We start from the raw sequence: 22,647 nt of genomic DNA on the forward strand, positions 1-22,647 counted from the left end.
AATGTAATAAGTGCTTAGTGTCAAATTAAAGGACACACAACACATGCAGGAATTTAAATTCAAGTGCTATAAAAGGTAATAAATAAATGTTAAAACAATGTTTTTTTAGTTGAGTTATATTGTGGGTAAAAAAGGCATTCAGTTTTGACACGGAAGTTGAATATTGGATAAACAAAGAAGATATCTCTAGTTCTGCTGCATTGACTGTGATTCTAAATCTGTGGAGATTAAAAAAATATTGCATGGTAGTTGAGACATTTATAGTGGCTCTTATTATGCATTTGTTTTTTTGTTGTTTTTTTACAAACTTTTTCCCTCTTGGTTAAATAAGGTTATTAATTTGATAGCAGCAGAATAATAGTTGTGTCAACTGTAAGCTGGTGTCTCACGAGTGCCAAACCATTGAGGATTCATGTCGTCACATACGTCCCAATGCGCTCAGCCTTACCTGTTGAAAGAATGATGCAAGCCGCAGCCTGCGCTAAAGCTGCATCAGTTAGTATGTTGCAATCTCCCTTCTCTTCTCTGGGGAACAGAGTTGATAGTCACGACATTTGGATTTCTCAGAGGCACGTAGCTCTTTGTGTTCTTTGTGATCTATTTTAAAGTAAATTACAGTTGCCATTGGACATGGAGAGATTAAAGTGCCAGTGAAAGATAGGTGGTAATTATCCTTAAAGACACTGGAAACATGGCCTGAAATAGAAAGAATGTACATATTATAACAAAGTTGAGTCTCGTTAAGTATCTAGAAAAAAATCAGAGTGAAATTAATTGTTACCAAACATTAGAAAACCTAGTTTAAAACAGCTCATTTTGAAGATAATATCATTTCTTAAGACTGTGTGGGCGTGGCAGATCACATTTTCATTGAAGCCTCTTTGGATCCCAACTTTGTCAACTGTCTCTCCTCTCAGCACATGGAGCTAAGCAGAATCATTGTGGTACAACAATATCTGTTCCAGCCCTCTGACTCTGAACTTTCAGAGTCAGAAGACTCTCAAAAGAATACATTTACTCTGACACTGAATGGCAAGTTTATAAAATGCTTTGTCATTAATATTACTTTAGCATACAGTTAGCATCACATAGAAAACAAGAGCTGAGATGCACCCATTTGTTATCAAAACCATGAAGGCAATGATAGATTACCGTACTGTAGGGTTAGCTAACTAGTGCTGCATTTTCAATCCATTTTTATTATTTCATTGCTTTCCCATTTTATATATTTATTTAATCTTAATTTATTTTATTTATTTATTTATTTATTTATGTCACTTCCCTCTCATAGTAATTTTAAGTTGTGTATTGTCCAGGATTTAGAGATCTTTTTCATTATCACTGAAACCATATTACATCACCAACATGTACAGACACCTTGATGTATCTCAAAAAATGTATCCTCGATTTGCAGACAGCACTCACACAGCATCACCTATCTCACTTACAATAACACGTATCACAGGATAGAGAGAAAAATCAGTGTGAGGATGACAAAGCCCGAGATGAATAAATGAGAACAGATATGTAAGAAGAAGAAAACCAGGACAGTCACACCTTCAGTTATATAATACTGTCAAAATCAAAAAACATGGGGTGTCTGTGTTAATCTTTCTATGCTAACCGACACTCAAATTCTAGCACACACGCACACATACATACATGCAGACTCACCTTAGCACTCTTTATTCATTCAGCAATGGGCAAGGTAATATAACCTACTTTAACATACTAACTTTCGGCATAATGATACTAGATAAAAAAAGGTGTAACAGTGTCTGTACACCAGTGATACTCAACTTACAGCCCTCGGGCCAAATCTGGCCCTAATTAGATGGCCCCCCAAACATTGTTTCATTCACAATAAAAACAAAGTGATTCACACTTGGAAATTGTTTTTGTACTTTTCATATAAGGTACCAGAGTGGCTAAGCCCTTAACTCATTGAGTGCTATTGACGTATATATAACATCAAAAAATCCTAGAAATGTGCTAATATCCAAGCAACTTCCTAAAATCCTAGAAACATCCCAAAGTCCTAGAGATGTCCTAAAATCTTAAATATGTCCTGAAGTCCTAGAAATGTGCTAAAATCTTAGAAATGTCCTAAAATCCTAGAAACATAATAAAATCCTAAAAACAGCGTTAAATCCTGGAAATGTCCTAAAATCCGAGAAACATGCTAAAATCCTAGCAAAGTTGTAAGATCCTAGAAATGTTGCAAAATCCTAGAAATGCCCTAAAACTCTAGAAAAATCCTAAAATTCTGGGAACATCCAAAAAGAACTAGAAATGTCCGTGGATTCTAGAAACATCCTAAAATCCCAGAGATGTCCTCAAATCCTAGAAATGTCCTTAAATCCTAAAGACATCCTTTAAATCCGAGAAACATCCTAAAATCAAAAGAACTAGAATTATCCTAAAATCCTAAAAATGTCCCTAAATCCTACATATGTGCTAAAATCCTGGAAATGTTTTAAAATTCCAGAAATGTCCTAAAATCCTAGAAACACATATGGGGCTGCTTTGACTGGCCCCTGGCCTCCTGTTATCTTGTCATCTTTCAAAAGTGACCCCCGAGCAAAAAAAAGAATATCCCTGCCTGCTTTATGCCAACAAAACACATATTTATAACTTTGCATAAATTGTCTGATGACAGCAATCAACTACAAACTGATCAGCAACTTACATCTAAAAATAACAGAGGCACTGGCTCTCAGCAACACTTCAATATTAAGGTAGCAGGAGTTAAACTGAGCTGGAACAGTTATGGGTTGGACTATATGTAATGTGACCCACGTCATCAGAGATTCTACCTGCTCTCACAGCCAGCAGAGAACAGACAGAGGAAGAGCCTGAGTGCAGATCAGCCATGACACACCCTGCCAGTCCAGATCTGAGCACAAAGGCAGAGAGGGCTGCTGCCTCCACGTGGCATCCACACACTCACTCTCCATCTGACAGGCCAGTGTCAGAGCACGCCAGAAATATATGGTAATTACAATCTGCAGAGTCAAAAGAAAGGGAATGGATTAACTCAACAACACGAGTCGTATTTTCTAAACCCCGACACCTCCAAAATGTGTGTTTCTCCCAAATGTGCAATCCAGTTCCCCTCCTGTCTGTCACTGCAGATCAGAGGCAGCAAGAGTAGCTGAGCGGCTGTCAGTTTCTGTCTTTCTCAAAGCCAACCGCATTAATGGGCTGCCAGTGTGACCCAGCCGCGCTCTTTGTACTACACGATTACTGTGTTTAGTCGTGGACCTAATGCTGCCGACCTCTATTTTCTAATGGGGAGAGACCTTAAAGGGGCACTCAAGACTGAAATCTCTTGTGTGCATCTGCGCTAAGAGTAGATCTTTTCCTAGCGTGTGTGTACGTGTGTGTGTGTGTGTGTGTGTGTGTTGTCCAGCTTTCTGCTTCCACCCGAGGCTTCGAGAACACAGAGCATGTGCATCCTGTCCGGTCCTGTAAAGGAAGCAGTGGAACAGAGGATTCTTGGAGCCTGGAGCAGATATGGGAGTAGTGCACTCAGTAACACAATGTGAGATGACAGTAGTTTAACTGAGGAGGGGGCTCTGCAGTTTGTTTGTTTGCTTCTGTGCAAAGAGGGAACATTTCAGCGATGCTATGGTGGATCTGTAAATGTGTAGATTCTAATAGGACCAAATTGTGAGTTTGTTTTCTGTGTTTACTTTGGGACTTTTCTCATGTTGAGCCTGTGAACATGTTGTATAGCTGCACCCTCCATAGCCCTTTTAACACATAAATTGCACTAAAGGGTCGCTGCTAAGTTCTTTCTTAATGCCGCTTTTGCATTTTTGCACCAAACCATGGTGCATCATCCATTATGTGATTTTAGATAGCATGCTGGCATTGTGGAATCACAAGACATGTAACACAGCAGTGTCTGCCTCTAGTTTGACATATAACATACACAAACATACACAAAAATATATATATATATATATATATATATATATATATATATATATAGAGAGAGAGAGAGAGAGAGAGAGAGAGAGAGACAAAGTGAACATGTACCAAACAATTCTAATCAACTCTAAATTAAAGTATTTTTCTTACTTTTGCGGAATGAATGAATATTACATACACTGAAAAGAATCAGCACGGTGGTGTGGCTCACAGCAAGAGGGTCCCCGGTTCGAATCCAGGTTTGGTCAAGGTTTGGACCTTGGGTGGCGGGACCCTTCAGTGCAGAGTTTGCACGTTCTCCCCATATCTGCATGGGTTCTCTCCAGGTTCTCCGGCTTCCTCCCACAGTCCAAAGACATGCATGTCAGGTTAATTGGTGACTCTAAATGGTACCTGTAGGTGTGCGTGTGAGCATGACTGGTTGACTGTCTATATGTGTCAGCCCTGCGATAGTCTGGCCACCTGTTCAGGGTGTACCCTGCCTCTAACCCAATGACAGCTGGGATAGGCTCCACCCCCCCACGACCCTTACAAGGACAAGCGGTTATGGACAATGAATGAATGAATGAAAGCATCGTATTTTATGTGGCCATGTGCTTGTGGGCCATCAGGATAAGAGTATGCATAATATGATGTAAATTCCTCTACAGAAGATACTTAATGATCACTAAAATTAGGTGGGGATATATAGATATCCTTATGGTTATCGGCCAAATAAGTTGTTATTTATTGGCATATCGGATATCTGCAAATACTCTAGTTGACCTTTGACCTCTTTAAATGTCAGCACTTCATCATTTTATCCTATTAGACATTTGTTTGAAATTTGAGAGTACAAATTCTTGAGTTATGGCCAATACCATGTTGAATGAGGACAAATGATCTTGACTTGACCTTTGACCTATGACCCCAAAATTCTGATCAGTTCATTCTTGAGTCCAATTGGACCTGTGTGCTAAATTTGAAGAATTCCCTCAAGACATTTTTGGTATATCGCGTTAACAAGAATGGGACGGAGCTACAGATGGACGGACAACCTGATAACATAATGCCTCCGGCCACGGCTATTGCAGGGGCGGATAATGCCAATGGCATACCATGGCAATAACAATCATTTACTATCCCTGCTTTATGGCGGTGGATCTCCCCCTCTGCTTGGAGCATAAGGACCTCCTGGACCTCATTGTTTTCCTATTTTGTGTACATTTATGGATGCTGTTCTTATTCTTTGAGTTGGCTGCTACCTGCCAATAACTGCTTTTTAAATCTCCCGCGTCACACCAGTGCTGCCTATGATCCCATACTGCCAGCTGTCCCGTTTATACAGACACCATTTTGCCGCTGTTACTACCTCCCGTAGCAGCTTACAGACAACAGAACTCTGTTCCCACATTCTACGATCGTACCTTTTTATAAAGAGCAGCATGGTGGCATAGGGCATAAAATGTCCACCTTGAAGAGGCAGTGTAAAAGGGGCTCGTGGCTCTGGAACTATTTTAGACAAAGTACTTCATGTTGTACCAGATATTTTTCCCAGTTTGACATGACTCAGCAACCCCTCCTGCTTGTGAATGTAATACCAAGCTACTGACGCTTGTAATCAGAGAATTATTCAGTCTGGGAGAGGATGAGTGTGAACCGTTTTGTTGTAAATTTGTGCATTTTGCAGCATGTCCACATCCCACTGCTTTGTAATTGGGTGTTTAAAAATGCATATTGTTGTCACAGTGTGCTCTTACATGTATTATTAATATCAAATGATGAGGCAGCTGATGCTGATAATATATTATGATGCCAAAGCATCCTGATGTAACCGTAAAACTGCAGACATCCTTTTTGTATTGACAGATGGCTGCTTTGTTTGGAGGAAAAATGATTTCTCGTTGTTCCTCACAAGTGTAGTCTTTGTCCAAATGAATATGTATTGCTGTATAGTAGTAGGGGCAGACCCCTCTGGGGAGCATCAGTGGCTGGCTTTGCTCATGGGCTGCAGCAGGAGGAGGAGAAGCAGGCCAGGGCCTGTATTGTGTAGAAATTAATCACATTACAGGAAAAAAAGGCAACTGCTGGCTGACGTCACTGACTGTAACAGATACATGAGGCCTGCCAGTCGAAGCAATCATTAACTACAATTGCTCCACTTTACTGTGACTTTGTTCACTTGTCATCTGCTGCATTTTGTTTATCTACCTCAAATCAACCGTTCGCCGAAGATGCAGTGCACATTGTCATCTTTTCATTATTACTTCGATGATGCCATATTTACAAAGATTGAGCAACCTTTACAATAAACAAGTGTGAAATGCACACACTTGAGCTTTGAGTGGCAGCACTCATCCCGCATACATCCTCTAATGGAGATTTTTATTGGATGATGTCATCATATTTATTCATTTCACTGTAAACAGCGTATATGGCAACACTGAGGTAATTGGACATAAGAATGAGTACATGCTGGAATCAAAGTGGCACTCGACATGGAGAGCACTGCTCAGCCTGTAAAACAGTCATATAATGTCCTCTGGGGCTCTGGAGGAGCTTTCTACAGCCTTAAAAAAAATAGCCCAGACAATGTCATCAGGAGACAGTGTATTTTTAACAAAAAGCCTATGTTACACACTCTGGGTATGATGTTTTGAAAGACGTGGCAGGGAGGGTCTTACATAAGCTGCATATGAGAACTGTAGGATCTTGTGTTTTCAGGGATTGACTCATACTTTGGCAACAAAAAGTCAGATGTCTCTGCCTTGACATCACTTTTGACCACTTTTGACTTTTGATCTTTTTTTAATCAGTCGCAAGTCCAACTTTACAGAAATGCAACAACAAATGATAATAATAATAATTAGATATATTATATAGCACCTTTCATACAAGAAATGCAGCTCCACGTTTTACAACAAAGAAATTACATGCACCAAGTGCTTCACATGAAAAGACATGGAAGACATAAAGATGTTACAAAATAAGATAAGAATAGAACACAACAAATGGATCTTCACATGGATAAAACCCACTTGATTATACTTGTAAAAGTAAGATTTTAAAAAAAAAGGATAAAAATTGAATGCACAGAATGCATAACATAAGATGGAAAATAAAACCTATTGAGATGATATTAATAAAAAGTAAGGCGACAAATAGAATGTATAAAATGAGTAAAAGGCTAAAGTGAAGAGATAAGTTTTAAGTTTTCTTTTACAAATATTTGGCGAGGTGGCTTCTCTGATATCTGTAGGCAGTGTGTCAGGTATTGCTGTATTATCCCTTAAATTATAAGTATCTTAAAAGTAGTGCTTCCCAACTTTGCTTTTTTGGTGTGTATTGATTTCATTTATGCACCATGGTAGAAGTTTATAGCGGTGTTAGGCATAAATGTTTGCTTACAACAGTTTGTTCAGTGTAGCTGAGCTGTAGTAAGTCATACACTTATACTTGGAACTCTGCATTAGATTTGAAGTCCAGCTTTAGTTTGTTAAATTTTTGCAGTCTGCCTATGCATTCATTTTGTTTTTGTTTGGTGAGACTGGCAGTGGGCATCCAGAAATTTGTCATGGGGTGTGTGCCAGATAGGGCCACTGAAAACCCTACGGAGACACACCAATACCAAAAGCCATATCTGAATTTCAGGGATTCAATTGTGCTGTTTATATTACAGTTGAACAGTATATACTGTTGAAGTATAAACCATATTAACATGAAGAGTTAAGGGATCCCATACTGATATACTTTGGTTTCTTATTTCTCAGTTAATATTACTAATTAGCTGTTGTGCATAGACTAATACCAGCACTGTTGTTTGAGTTCCACAACAACACGGTTTTTATATGTTAGGCCTACAGTATGTTTCTATACAAGTTAAGTGTTTTCAAGTAGGCTGGTTGTCCTTTTCCTTAAGAGGACAAATATACAGTTTTAATTGGAAGGAGAACATTTATTGTAAGAAACAAAATAATTACTGGGAACATGCCCTCTCAAGTTTAAGCAGACTTGTGAGTACCCATAGGACCCATTATCATTCAGATATCTTGAGATGTGGGTTCAAGGGACCCCTTTGAAAGTGGCCATACCAATCCCCTCACCAAAATTTAGCCGAATTTTGGAGCCTTGTTTAGCCCCCTTCCGAACAAGCTGTGCAAACATGGTTCGTCCCCATGGATGCTTTAGGTTGTCTAGTTTTCAAAATACCACTACCTTCACAATAGCTCAGTAAATGGATAGGCTACAGCCTCTTGACTACAGCAACTTCAACTTAAAATTATTTTCACTCTGAAATTACCACCCTGATATCAGGGCGGCCATGGCCTGGCTGTTCCCCCTTTGGGGTGCGCCACTGGATACTGGGGCAAGTCTGACTTATCATTTTGTCTATTAAGAAGATGTTAAACTGCCAGGAACCCAAAATACAAGTAAAATTACACAGGCACCTACAAAAACATATAAATATGTGGTGATTGTCATTCAAAATATTAAAGCTCATGAATAAAACATGTTGAGAGTTTTCACAGATGAATAGACAGAACAGGGTTTTAAAACTACTAAGTCTTCTCTATGAAAATATTTAAATAATGGAAAAATTAATATACAGCACAGTTAATAAAAAGCATGGTGCAAAAAAACAGTGTGGTCATTCAAATATTCCATAATAGGCGTTGCATTTTAACTAGTTATTATTTTATGTAAATACTGACACTGAAGAACTGTGCATGTGTCCATCCACAGGTGCCCCAAGCTGATAGAGTCTTTTCCTCTTTGGGCTGTCATAAGGGATGATAGACCTACTTTGGGATTATTGCCCACCATCTTTGTCTTGGAGCCTCATCCTTACATTATCACAAATCAGTCTTGGCGTGATCTAAACCGTGTAAGAGACAGGCATGTTTGACTTGCACGACTTGTTCAGCCTTTGAATATTCAGCGAGGTCTGTCCTTTGAAGCTGCTCCTAGGTCTCCTTTTGTGAGTGAAGCAGCTTTATTCATCGTGACTTATGCAAAGTGATCTTTAACCCAGAGGGAAACCACAAAGAACTCTTCAGGGACTTCTGCAAAACCTCTCTTCACTGGATCAAGTTTTGGAAATAATATTTTTTTGGACAGAATAAAAGAAGCCGTAGACTCTGGTAGAATTGCGATTTTCAAAGGGTGCAACGTTAATATTATTATATACATATTCAAATTTGACAAGACCTTTGCAACACCAGAATATAGTCGAAAACCACTTATATTGTGAATTTGAGCTTAGGTGTTGTTTTTGTTGTTACAAATAAGGCTGATTTTCTGTTGCCATGGCAGTGATTTTAATACTGTCTCCCCGGGCAGCTGGATTTCTTCTACATTTTGTCTTGGAGATGTCCCCTTTTTATGCCAGGGAGCATTGTGTAACCCATAAAATCAATGCCCTGGATGATTTTGTGAAGATGGTAGGGCCAGCTGTGTGAGACATCTCATTATGTTTCCGCTCTCTGCGGCATTCTGCGGGCTCATGTTGTGCCATGTAGTCATATGGGTTTTAAACATAGAACGAGAGCAGGTGCAGCCATATTCCAAAAGCACTGGAGAGGAAACAAACACAAACAACATGCCTTATCCTGCCTTCAAGTGTCCCTTGTCCCCACGGACCTCTGCTGTGCCATCACTCGGTGTTCAGCTGCACGCTCACAGCAGCCAAACCCTAAGCCCGAGCCCCTAGTGCTGCTGATCGGCAGCCTCCGCTGCTTCCCGTAGAGTACAGTACCTGCTCCTCTCAGCCAGCAGGAATTTGGGATCATGCTGTGATAAATGGCCAAGCAGCTAAAGGAGGGGAAGGGTTCCTCCAAGACTGTTTTGTTTTAATTGCTAGTCCACTAACAGTTGGTATGGTTTGATTAAACTCAGCAGGAAAATAGCGTATGCCTGTCAGTTAAAGTGGCTGCTAAACTCCAGATTACACCACACACTGTAAAATCTGAAAAAGTAGATGTTACTGAAAAAGATTTAGGGAACTGATTCCCTTGAAAAAGGCAAGAAAATAAAACAATTAGTCCTAAGTTATGTTTAGTGTATACATAATTTTTTAAAAAGTGTTATTTACTTCATTTTGAGAAGCTGTTGCAATGAAAGAAATTAGATATATATAAAAAAAAGAACATAATATCTGAATCTGAAAAATCTGCAACTGCAAAAAATACATCATATATGAAATTGAAGTAAAAATTAAAATAGTTTATTCAAAAGAATATCAGAATTAAATCAAATTTAAATTTAAATGAACCTTTTCCTACCCTTATTTTTATTTCATTTTTTTTTTTTTTTTTTGGTTGTTGCTATATTTCAAGATCAAAACTTGAACTTTCAGTTTCAATATTTTATTTTTCAATCAATTTTTTTTTCAAAATAGCATCCTTTTGGCTTTGATCTGGCTCAATGATTAACAACTAGTTATATTTCCTGGCCTTTTTTAAGGCGGTCCGTTTCCCTTTATTTTAAAGTAAAACCAACGTGTCAAATTTTACAGTGCAGCATTCGAGTTTTATTAGTTGGCTTTAATAATGTAACGAACTCATGCAGGAGTAGATCTCATATGAGTGAGCCTAACCCCACAGAGGACTTTTACTAATATACTGTATCCAATTCATGTAACACAGGTACTGAAAGATAAATGAAGGCATAAATCAAGAAATGTATAACAAGACAAACATAAAATATTTCCCTCATTTCACATATGTAGAGCGCATACGATACTTGCATTTCAAAATAATGCCCGCTTCTTGAAATTGCAGCACATTGGAGTGTAAAATGAGGTTAGACCTGTTTCTCACATGCCAATTCTGAATCATGTTTTTTTTATATCTCTGAGTGCATAATAGAAATGATGTCTGAGGTTAAATTATGGTATACTGGTACTAGTGAATGTGACAATAATGTAGTGACTCCAAGCTCTCTTTTCTAAGTTTTATATGAATCACATTGTGCTCTAAAAGCCTGCACTGTTCACATTTTGCCGAGCATTTGTTTCAATTTAAACACCGTTTCACACTTAATTGAATTATTGACCAGGTTAATGGAGTCCCTTAATTACCTAATTTCATCTACTGTAACAGTTAGTCATTAATTATTGTTACATAGTTATTATAGAACTATCATCGGTTTATGAATTTCTTAATAATTGACTATTGATTTTCAGAATTTGTTCTTTTATGTAAAGGCATCTCATGCCAAACTGGGAAGCCTAATGAACCAGATAAATCAAGTCTTTTGTCCTGATGTGGCTTCTTACAGAAGTTACACAAAGTGGAAGAGCATTAAAGGTGCATTATGCAGGAATTTGGCAGTGGCTGTTTGTAAACACAGCATTCAAACTCGGCCCCTCCTCCTTACAGTGCTTAGACGTACAATGTCTTTGTTGTAATGGAAAAGCAGGTACTTTAGCGCACTAACTCTATGTATCCATTCCCATGCTTAGTTCTCCAAAACAGCCCATAAAACATCCATAGAGCCCTCCTTGCCCTTGCGTGTTTCTTTACTGCCTTGTGTCTGATTTGGCCTGCTGAGGGTCCGACTGGCCGACAAGTTTGAAGAAATTCAACAAACTTGATTGTTTTTTTGTCATTTTAACACTTTCCTCCTTGCCGCTGATGGCAGGCTGTATTAATTCAACCTGCACTTTCAAATCACATCAGCTCAAGTGAGGAGCACAAACTTCCAAAAACTCTGCACACTGCTTAGTTTTAAATGGTCTGTCTCTCTCTCTCTTAAAATCCAATTCAAAAAGCGTATAAAATAGGCTAACAAAGTATTTTGGTGCGATTCTAGTGGGAGCTAAAGAGTAATGACAGATACAATTGAATAACGGATAAATAAATAATTAGACTGTATCTTGTTAAGCACGGTAGATTTACAGCTAAATTACATTTACTGATAATGCTGATTTTCACTAGAAAATAACTTAAAAGTTGATGAAGGTTCTTTGTCATCTAGGTTATGGTATCCATATGTGCTTTTTCTTTGGCAATTGGACTTGTTTCAAAGAAAAAACACTTTCTTTCTTTTTCAACAGCCTTAAAACCAACCAAACAAAATGTGCTTACTGGAAAAACAGAACATCCGACTCCTTAAAGGGCATTTACATACTACAAAATGCTGAGCAAAATGTTTTTAGGTGACCAAAACGTTACAATTAAATATCATGAACTAAAAACAGACTGAATATGTATATATATATATATACATATATATATATGTATATATATAGGCAGCTTTGACTATACTTACCTAACCAATGTCGTTGCAGTGGTAGCAACTGGCATCATATTGTCACTTAAAGCACTCATGCCCTAAACTTTATATAGCTTTAATCCTTAATAACATTTGAAAGGGTGAGTTTATTAATATTCGTCCCCGTACAGTTGTTATGTATGGGCAAAAGAGAGACCACAAGTGTTTTTTGTACCAAACTTTAAACATGTTTCTTTCTGCTGTAAAATTTGGCATTTTAATTTTTTGGTACTGCTGTGTCGGATTAGTTTTCAGCCCTAGACATTCCCTCTTGGCTTTGCCACATTAAATCTGCGTGGTTCCTCAAGAAAGACTAACGAAAAATGGAGAATAGGAAAGAAAGAAATCCTTCTATACATGGATCTCAAGACATCAAAGGTGTGTTTGGCTCTTTTTGAAATACTCCAACACAATGATGTGACATCAGGGAAAGGTTGACATTTAAACTCCTACATTGTTATATTGATTTTAGCAGTCTGACAGGTACTTGCCAACATGATGCCCCACTTTAGTGAAGAGTCACACCTTTGACTGGTTTTCTCTAAGAAGGGTGAGATGACATTCTGGAAAACTGTGGCTCTCTTGTTGACACAAAACAAATGGTATCATAACTGTGAATGTATCAGCATGTCTGCACAACTAATTATTGTTTTAAACTGTTTTACATTAACGGTTAATTAGCCTACAATAAAAATCATTGCAAACTTTGTGGCTTATGAATGTCAATTAATAGAAGGTGCTGTTGTATAAAAGCAGCATCATGCTCGAGGTCATGCGCATGGCTGACATTCAGTGCAACTTGTGTGATGCTTGTGTTAAATTTATTAAAAACTCTGTTGTTCATTTTCGTTAGCTGTACGAGGATCTGTAATTATTCATGACAGCACAGCAGAGTGTCTCCCATTTCCCAAGTTGCACAGTTCATCCACATGAAAAATGGTCATCTGACAAGACTTTAAATATCCTTTTTGCAATCTCTCACTGATCCTGTCATTAATTTTCACCTTAGCGTGATATAACTTCATCACCATATTTGCTCTCCTTGGGGGGGGGTCTGAAAACTTATCACGCATCACCACCACCACAACAAAAATATCTGTTTCACAACCCTCTCTGAGTCTCATTTAAAGTGAGATTTTCTTCTTTATCCACAGATCTCGTGTTCTCCTGGATCTTTAATGAATACCCGACCTTTGTGAAGCAGGATACGCGCCGGTTCATCTCACAGGAGACAGGGAATCTGTACATCGCCAAAGTGGAGCCCTCTGATGTTGGCAACTACACCTGTGTGGTGACAAATACTGTCACAAAGACCCGGGTCCAGGGTCCACCCACTCCACTAGTGCTCCGCAGTGATGGTGAGCTCTGCTTTTCAACATAAACAACCATAGCACATGACACCGCTGGATGGCAGTGAGCTGCATAACTGGGCTGCAATATGGTGTGTTTTGTCATAGAATCTGCTAATATGAATAATCTTACATAGGGTAATTGGGATGCAAATTGTGCTTAGTTGGCCTAATCAGATTCATTGTTTGTCAGAAGATTCCCCTTTTCCAAGTTGGAATGCCATAAAGATATATTTCATCTGTACACAGCCAGTCAAGCCTAAGGTGCAGTTGTGAAAAAGGTGAATTGTAGAAAAAAAAATAAGAAAAATGGAAAAATGTGAAAATGAAAAAAATTCTAAGAACAAAACTGCTCAAACTATCATAAATCAACATGTTCTCATCCTAAGTCATCACATATGAACAGAGAAGAACTTGCTATGATCGGTCACCTCTCAACATCACCAAAACATGCCCAGAATGTTGCAGTTAAAACATTACGTCTCGTTAAAATTTAACCTTTCAGGACATATTTGAAATGATAAACATCCTTAAAAGGTTCTTTGAACATTAAATTACGATGTTTTTTTTAAGCATTATTACAACTTGTAGTTAACATTAACTAGTGTTGTTTGAATGTTCTAGCTGGCCACTTACTGCCAATCCAGACTCAAGCCTCTATCTTTGGCTTTTAAACTGGAAGCCCTCATACAAGACAAACCACAGTCAGTTGAAATCAACCAACAAACATATGCAATCTATATATATAGAGACATTTCTGTGCATATTAACACATCAGTTATTCTATCCTGACAAAGACATGCCATGAGTGCCTACTTATTTAGGGCCCGTACAGGAGTACATCTGTCCTACATATAAAAACACCCCTCTTTACAGCTTACATATGGAACATTCTGCCCCCCCCCCATAAAAGCTTTGGACTCTCCTGCCTCTGGTTTGGCAGTTCAACCAAAAACATCTGCATGAAGGTGACACCAGATGGACTAAACCAGACAAACAATTGGTAATAATAGATTGAATAATTTAAATAAGGACCTCAGAGTTAAGCTTTTTGTTTCTTGATGGTATCTCTTACAACTGGATGTGATAACTGTTAACATGCATAGCACAGCAAGCTGAAATAAACTGTTAGCTAGGGCTAGCTTACTATGCTGACAATCTTGCTAATGCTAACAGTGGTGCAACAATGGTGTTAGCATAGCACAACAAAAGTACCAACAATGCTGTCAGCTGGCTAAATGGAATTGTAATTCTAAAGTGAAATTAACTGTTAGCTAACACTAGCTTACCATGCTGACTCCCTTGCTAATGCTAAAGTTAATGCTAATGGAGCTAGTTAGCTAATGCTAACTGGCAATGATACTTAACACTGGGAAGAAGTGCAAGTATGATGTTAGCACAGCATAACACAGGTAGCAACAAACCTATCAGCTGTAAAGATGGTCCACTGGCCTTGTGAAAAAGCTCTGTGCTAATACTTATCAAGGCATGAGGCAACCCAATGACATTTAGTTTCAACATCAACCATGCGGTTAAGGTTTGGTAAGATTTAGGTGTAGAAAACACTTGGTAATGGTTAGGAAAGCATCATGTTTGGGCTTAAAAAACAGTTTTGGTGGCACAGTCACAGTTGGAGCAGCTGTTGATGTCTCTGTAAAAAACACAATCACTTGTCTTGGCACTATTCCAACTGGAAACACAGCAATGACTTTGTAAAAAAAAAACATCTGCTTTTTGCGTTATTAGCCCAATTGGACAAAAGGTGGCAGGTTGCTAAAAGCACCCTTTTGTGGTGGCAAGAAAGTGGCTGAAAAACAGCAATGACTTGCTCAAATACTACCAGTTTTGTTTGTTGGTCTTAAACAGTGATCTTCAGCTTGGCAGACGTCCTGACTCCTCCACCTCTCAGTGACAAAATCAGCTCATATACTACGTCGCTCTAGAAATGTTGATACATATTAACCAAATTGAATGTATCCGTGTTTTGCAGGAATGTACAGTCGACATTTTCTTCTGATGACTGAGCTGCCTATTTGCTCACAGGGAGATTTGAAATAGAGCTCTACTGCATTTTATATCACATAATAGCAGTGAGATTGCTCATTTATGTTACTAGGATACAGTTTAAACCTTTGCAATAATAAATGAATGTTTTTTTTCTGATAATGCCTGTATTAGCACATGGAATCATGAAAAATATCACATTCCACAAAGGCTTTCTCCCCCATTAGTCTCCATGTTGTGTGTTATGTTTTGATAATCACATGGCTCACATATTTATACTCCTTGCCACTTCCATCATGTCGCTCAGAGGTGTTTTTCCTTTATTTTTGAAACTTTATCAGTACTAAAAAGAAATACAGCTCCTCCATTCAGAGCTGGATGGAATTGAGGGTTTTATACCGCATTGCTGATAAAAAACAAACTTGCTTTGTCAGAACTGGAAAGTAAGAAAAGTGGTTTTAAAGAATATAATTGAAGTCCAAAGGTTAATTATCTCTTTCTCTGCTAATTTCAGCATGTCCTTTAACATGTGGATCTGATGCTTTAGGCTGGCCTTATCAAGGCACTCCGGAGGAAAGGTCACTGTCAGCAAGTAATCTAATTGTAGGCTTCTGTCCTAGGAGGATGTTCTTTACCATATATAAAGTAATGCAGTACAAGACATGTGAAGCTATGTGTTATTTTCATGAGAAATGTCTTGTATGATATATTGTGGGCTTTTGTCTCCAAGTTAATCACAGCTCATTTGGTGCAATAGTGAACACTAGCTCTCATCAAACAGCATTGGGCTAGGCTTCATTATTGAAAACTAATGCTAAAACTTGAAGTATAAGTCATAAGAGTAAAAGTTAAATGAGTTATGGATGTTTTACAGTAAGAATTGATACACTGGCAGCTAAAAAATATCTGCCTACTACTACATTATGTGCTATTAATTGTTTTGAAACTTCGTGTAAATGATTAAACCTGGGGAAGGCAGTTTAATTTTGGCATCAATGGGCAAAAATCCCATAATAACTTTTCAGCATTTTGTAATTGAAAGCACTTCTGTGCCTCCTCTTGGCTCTTTTTTCAGGCTTTAGAAAATCTAACCTGTGACTGGAGACTTCGGCCAATAACAGGTCATTTTCAGAGAGTGCAGCTGTCAATCATGTCAATCAGTGCGTGTGAACTGTGATCAAAGTGTCAAACTAAGCAGCACTTATCAAATATGAATCAAGATTATGTTGCTGCCTATTTCTCACCTCAAATGTTTTCAGAAATATATTTTCATGGACTTTTTATCTGTAAAATGAGAAAGTTTGCTCCAGCTAATAGGCAGTGCTTGATTTTGGCTTGACTGTTTTACATGGCAGCTGGGTCACAACCTATCTAATTTTTCAGCTACTCGGTACACTTAAATTTGTTTTTGAAAACATTTGAGGCAAGAAATAGGCTATGTAGTAACAGAATTTTGATTCATATAAGATCAGCGCTGACAGTTTGACTGCAGTTCACAAACAGTGGTTTAAATGATTGACAGCTGAGACTTCTTGGCTTGGTTGTTTTCATCATTATTGGAAATGCCATTAGGAGCACAGGGAGGAATACAACTTTTTCTGCCAGATGTACTATTGTTAGGATTTAGTCACAGTTTGAAAAAATAATTTTCTTGCCTTGTTTCCTAAAAAACAATACCTACAGTAGTTATAGGGAAGGTTATATTTAAAAATAACAAATATGGGTAGGAATCGTTATTAGTGTATCCAACACTATTATTAATAGTAATATTAGTGGAAGTATTATGAGGTATGTTTTTGTAATTATCAAATGTTGGAAAGTATCACAAAACATCATGCACATCTTTTCCCCATCTTACTTTCAGTGTTATTGTGTAGATCAGCTGTGGTAATAAAGGGATCAGCTTGCAAATTTGGGGATCAGAAGCTGACTTTGTAAAATAAATTAATAAATAAATAACACACTGGGCATGTTTTATTAGACCTTGCTGACAAACTTTAAATTAAAGCACAAGTAGCTCACATAAGACAAACATTGGATATAGTTTACAGTTAAGAGTTTACAGACAAACAACCAATTGGGTTGACTGCATTCTTTTAGTATTTAATATATATAGACATATGTGTATATATATATATTGTTTGAATTAAGCATACATGGTAATTTGAGAACATCCACAGGATGTCTACAGGTCCTTAAAACATCTTGACATCTTAAATTTCCTAAATTCAGCAACTTAAATAATTGGTCCTAAAATTCATTAAATTGTCTTAAATTTAGATTTGTGAGGTCTCAATTGCCCCAGACATTTTGCCCAATTTAATTTATCCTTCTTTAATTAATTTTTGTGAGCATTAGGTTAACACTTTTCATTATTTCCATGATTCTGCCGGATATAAGTGTAATATATCAGAATCAATTAGCTTGCTAGTAGCCAAAAATGTATTGTAAATGTACAGTCAAACATTTTACAGTCTATCTATCACTGTGTTATTCTCACAATAATTTATTGTGAAACATTATGGTTACATCTTGTAAAATCCTGGAAATAATCACACTATCTTTGTGTCTATATCACTGTATCATTTTTTACAGGAATTTATTGTGAAATGTTACAGTTCATCCTGTAAAATCCAGAATATAATCATAATACGGTGAAAGTAATGCAAGTAGTAGCCGGTTATTTATTGTAAATGTACAGTCTAACATTTTAAAGTCAGGGGTTGGGTGTAATGTTAGGGTGAGAGTCAAGCTCTTCTGCGTGGAAAGCCCACATTTCTCATGTTACAAATCTTAAAATGTACCACTGAACCTTATGCTGTCTTTATACTTGCTGTTACAGTTGGCAATATGTATGTTACCCTAAGTCATTCTAATGACCATAATCCTACATAAAACCTATCTCTGCACAGGACCTCATATACTTATCTTTCTAAGTACCTAGGATACTTAAATAAGAAAAATCAGATTTTTACTGAAAATTGGTCTTAAATTTAGTTTAAAATGATCTTGAGAAGGTCTTAAAAGACATTAAATTTAAGTGTTTGCTACCTGTAGACACCCTGATTGAAAATACCCCGTGTGATTTGAGAGATCGTTATTTCAAGCTATTCCTGAGCACTTTCCCTCCATTCTTCCTTCCTCATTTTTCATTACGCCTCTATTTCACAGAGGCAGCGGGTCTAGCGGCAACGCACCAGCCCCACCGCGGGCACAGGGGCCTCGGGCACAGGCGGGGGGGATCGGGGGGGTGGGGGTGGAGGTTGGCACATTAAACAGGTGTCCCCTACAAAAGGTTACGGTGTGAGACAATTACCCGTCCACTTCCACCTGTCTGCTTAAAATGGGTGATAGTGCTGTGGTTACATTCCAGTATGAGACAGTTGTGATAAGGATCTGAATTAGCTTTCACAGTCACTCAGGGAGCCATCCTGATAACACATGCCTCACCAAATCAACGAGATGAAATTGGCCTGTTTCCTCCATCTCTAGAGCTATTTGTGCAACACAGACCTGAATTACAGCAATGGGGGGAAAAAAACCCTATTGTCACACTGGTGAGGATGAGAGGGGCTTAAAATACCACGTTGTGCACCCAGAATTGGCACAGCTCAGAGAAATGAAAGCAGGACCATTACAAACTCACTGATGTAATTTACCTTAGTGTCATTTAAGGAGAAGACAAAAAATGTGGGCTTTTTCTTTTTTCTTTCTTTTCTATTTTTTTTTTTTTTTTACAGGAGATGTTTGACACTCCAGTCTTGATTTATGAATAAGCCTCTCCCAAAGAGGGAACACCAGAGAGCCCACATCCCCCCGTCTTGTCCTTTATTCCAAGATTTTTAGCATGCACAGCAGCAATATTATAATCCACCAGAGCTGCTGCACCGACAGTGAATGGGATGCTTTGTAGACACAGTGGCGGTACCCAGGGGGATTTTATGGGCCCATTTTCTGGTTCATAGCTGTTAGCACTACAACGAGATGAAACTCATCTGGATGTAAAAGCTCAAACTGTCTATGAATTCTCAAAGTTTTTTTTTTTCTCCATTCAACATCAGTGTGTTGCATGTCCACCGGAGAGCTTGTGTTTTTGGCTTCTTTTCTCATTAATTTCAATGGGGAGAGCAGTGTGTGACAGCGCCGAGAGCAGAGCGCGTTTCTGCTGCTCGGATCGCATGGTGTTGGAAGTTGAAAAACATTTCAGCTTATAGTAAAAAAAAAAATGACTGTACTTGGAAAAAAAAGGTTTTCAGTAGCTGTGTAGCAGCAGCGGAAGCCATAGTGTTCATATCTCTCTTTTTTTTAGCTGGAGTTCTTTTTTTGCTCTAACACCAACGCTCATTTGCATTTCTCTTTCAGGTGTGATGGGTGAATACGAGCCAAAGATTGAAGTTCAGTTTCCAGAGGTTGTTCATGTTGCCAAAGGATCCACTGTGAAGCTGGAATGCTTCGCTCTGGGAAAGTAAGCCCACTCTTTGTCAGGCTCTGCATGCTGACTTGCATATAAAAGAAAAATATTGCCAGATGAGTGCTGAGATATTTTTTTCATATGCATCACCACTTTGCTGCAGTCCTTGTGTGTTTCAAGTTAGGCTGCTCATCTAAGAAATGAGAGGGCACATGTTGTGGTGAAAAAATGTTCAGCTAAAACATCAGAATTTGTAAGATAGTTGCTGCTGTTACATGGACAGTTTTTCTTTAATCCAAGTGAAATTTTTTCTAATTAGAGATTCTAATGGAGCTGTTAATGGACACTAAAAACAGTGATCCCATAAGATGTGTGTTAACTTGTCCCAAAGCGTTTAATCAGAATTAAACTTCTTTTTTTTTTTTTTTTTTTACTCACGCAAACTGGTTCTGCCTACTTCAAAGTGTCAAGATTTTTTTTCTCAACCTCATTGAGAAAATTCAATTAATAATAATCCATAAAGTATAGATGTAGAAGAAGTGGTTTTGCCATACAATACAATAGCATGCAGTGTTAAGTGTAACCCAGATTATTTTTGGAGCTACAAATTACAGATGTCCCCTAAACACCTCACATGCATTATTATGTAGACATAATCATTTATTGATGTTCCCTGAATGTCTCGTTTGCAGGCTACTGCAGCCATTAATGACAGATGATTGTTATGTCCAGCAACTCTACATTAACAACAGCAACTTTGACTAAGGCTACTCTTTCAAAATCAAAAAGCTCCCACACAAGAACATAGTGCCAGCAGAGAACTAAGAATTTTTTTTAAATTTTCAAATTCTTTGTCAAAAGAAGCAGAGGAAGGGTTGTAGAAACAGCTGTTGTGGCATGTCAGCGTAAAAATGAAGAGATGCTATCCATCGATGTATTAAGAAACCTAGATAAAGCATTCAGGGTGGGGCCTCGTTTATTCAAGTTAGTCAGTGTCACATGAATGCCAAAAAGCTCAATTTCTGTGGAATGACATTATCTTCTGATTATGGGGCCTATAGAGCAAGTGCACAAGAGACTTATGGTGGATGAGGACAGCGAAGTGCAGTTGAGCAGCCAACTGAAGACCTACATTCTGGTAGACATTAGACATTCCAAATGTTATCAGACCAAATTTGTCATTTTGCAGGCGTTATGATGCTCAGAAAAATTCATCCACTGATTTACAGACGTCTCTTTCACAATGTAAGTCAATGAAAAAAAAAATCTTTTTGGGCCCAATGGCATCACGTGACAGACCTGGATGATGTAATTCCGCTTTTTGCCATTATGTTGAAATGGCTTCAAAGCCCGGTGCCACTCCTTAGGGCTTGATGTTTTCCCCACATGCAATTTTAGGTTTTTACTTGGTTATTAGGGCTAATGCTTTTTTAATGATCAAAGGTTTACTCCACTTCTCAAAACAACTGAAAATGATTTCCAATCAGGCCGAATCATGCCAGTCGCTTCTGATTTAAGTGGTTACATCATTTAACATTTAAGCATGTGTGGTAAATGTATGAAAAGTTCACTTTTAGCCATTTTATTTCAAGTTTTGCCAAACGGTAATCAATATAAGAACTAAAATCTTTAAAGTAAAGGGTTTTCTGCAAACAAAGTGATTTGCACAAAAATGGAGGGATAAGTTATTCTTGCTGTCAGAACCTGAATAAAATAAACCTTGTGTTATATATTTTTAGGATAGAAAGTTGTGACTTCAGAGGATTAAACTTCTCCCTGTCTCTCCTCACAGTCCAGTTCCATCTATAAACTGGAGGAGAATGGATGGCATCCCCTTCCCCAGAAAAGTGGACATGAGGAAAGCCAGCGGCGTCTTGGAAATCCCATATTTCCAGCAGGAGGACGCTGGCACGTATGAGTGTGTGGCAGAGAACTCCAGGGGAATGAACACAGTGAAAGGGAAGCTCTCTTTCTACGGTAGGTGATCCTGACGAGCATGAATATTTGACCAGCGTGAACCACATCTGTCAGACCAGCTCAGAATGAGAGGCAACACAAGCAGACACAACGGGTCCTATAAAGCAGTCAGCGGCGATCAGCAGAGGCTCATGTGGCGTACACGAGGAGGGAGGCTCGTTTTAACGGCACATCAAAATGATTAAAGGCTGTCAGCCATGATGCCTCTAATATTTTGATCCAGATTAAAGGAATGATGCGGATGAGGCTGAGCCCTTGGATACGACCTTGTTGGTGAGCCTTGTATTGGGTTCCACCAGATGGCATCGTGATTGACATCCAGCTTGACTGGAGATCAAAGCTGTTAAATGTACTATACGTAGGCCAGTGGCACATATGTCAGGGACATAATCTGGACCGCAGCATCTGGATCAACAGGAAAGGGGTTAGTTTCACTTGATGTCGATCATAGTCCCGTAGAGTCACACCTATTGAGTTCGGATAGGAGAAGTCATGATATGCACCGACATTCCATTCCTAGAATAAAAAACTACAACACCATCAGAAAAAATCTACTCACAAAATGAGAGATAGTATAGACTTACACTCATTATTTGAAAGAAAACTAATTTCTTAAACTTTAATCTTCATTTGACAGTAATCATTACCAGAAAGTAAACCGTTACTAATGGTTTCCCTTTTAAATCAGGTATTTTTTCAATTATCTATCAATTAAAT

The 22,647-nt window shown here is 38.2% G+C and overlaps 1 protein-coding gene across 5 annotated transcripts in view; it reads left to right on the forward strand.

The window, feature by feature from the left end:
* cntn4 (contactin 4) overlaps window positions 1–22,647 on the forward strand; it is a 275,881-nt gene that overhangs the window by 174,551 nt on the left and 78,683 nt on the right. For all 5 annotated transcript variants that reach the window (XM_088083789.1, XM_088083787.1, XM_088083798.1 and 2 more), the window contains 3 exons: window positions 13,344–13,547; window positions 19,905–20,007; window positions 21,746–21,930. In XM_088083789.1, the coding sequence (XP_087939915.1) occupies window positions 13,344–13,547; window positions 19,905–20,007; window positions 21,746–21,930 (492 nt within the window). The remainder of the gene's footprint in view (window positions 1–13,343; window positions 13,548–19,904; window positions 20,008–21,745; window positions 21,931–22,647) is intronic.

The sequence above is a fragment of the Plectropomus leopardus genome, chromosome 2 (assembly GCF_026936395.1).
Source record: "Plectropomus leopardus strain MGB_pleo_1.0 chromosome 2, ASM2693639v1, whole genome shotgun sequence".
In the NCBI taxonomy this organism is placed as follows: Eukaryota; Metazoa; Chordata; class Actinopteri; order Perciformes; family Serranidae; genus Plectropomus; species Plectropomus leopardus.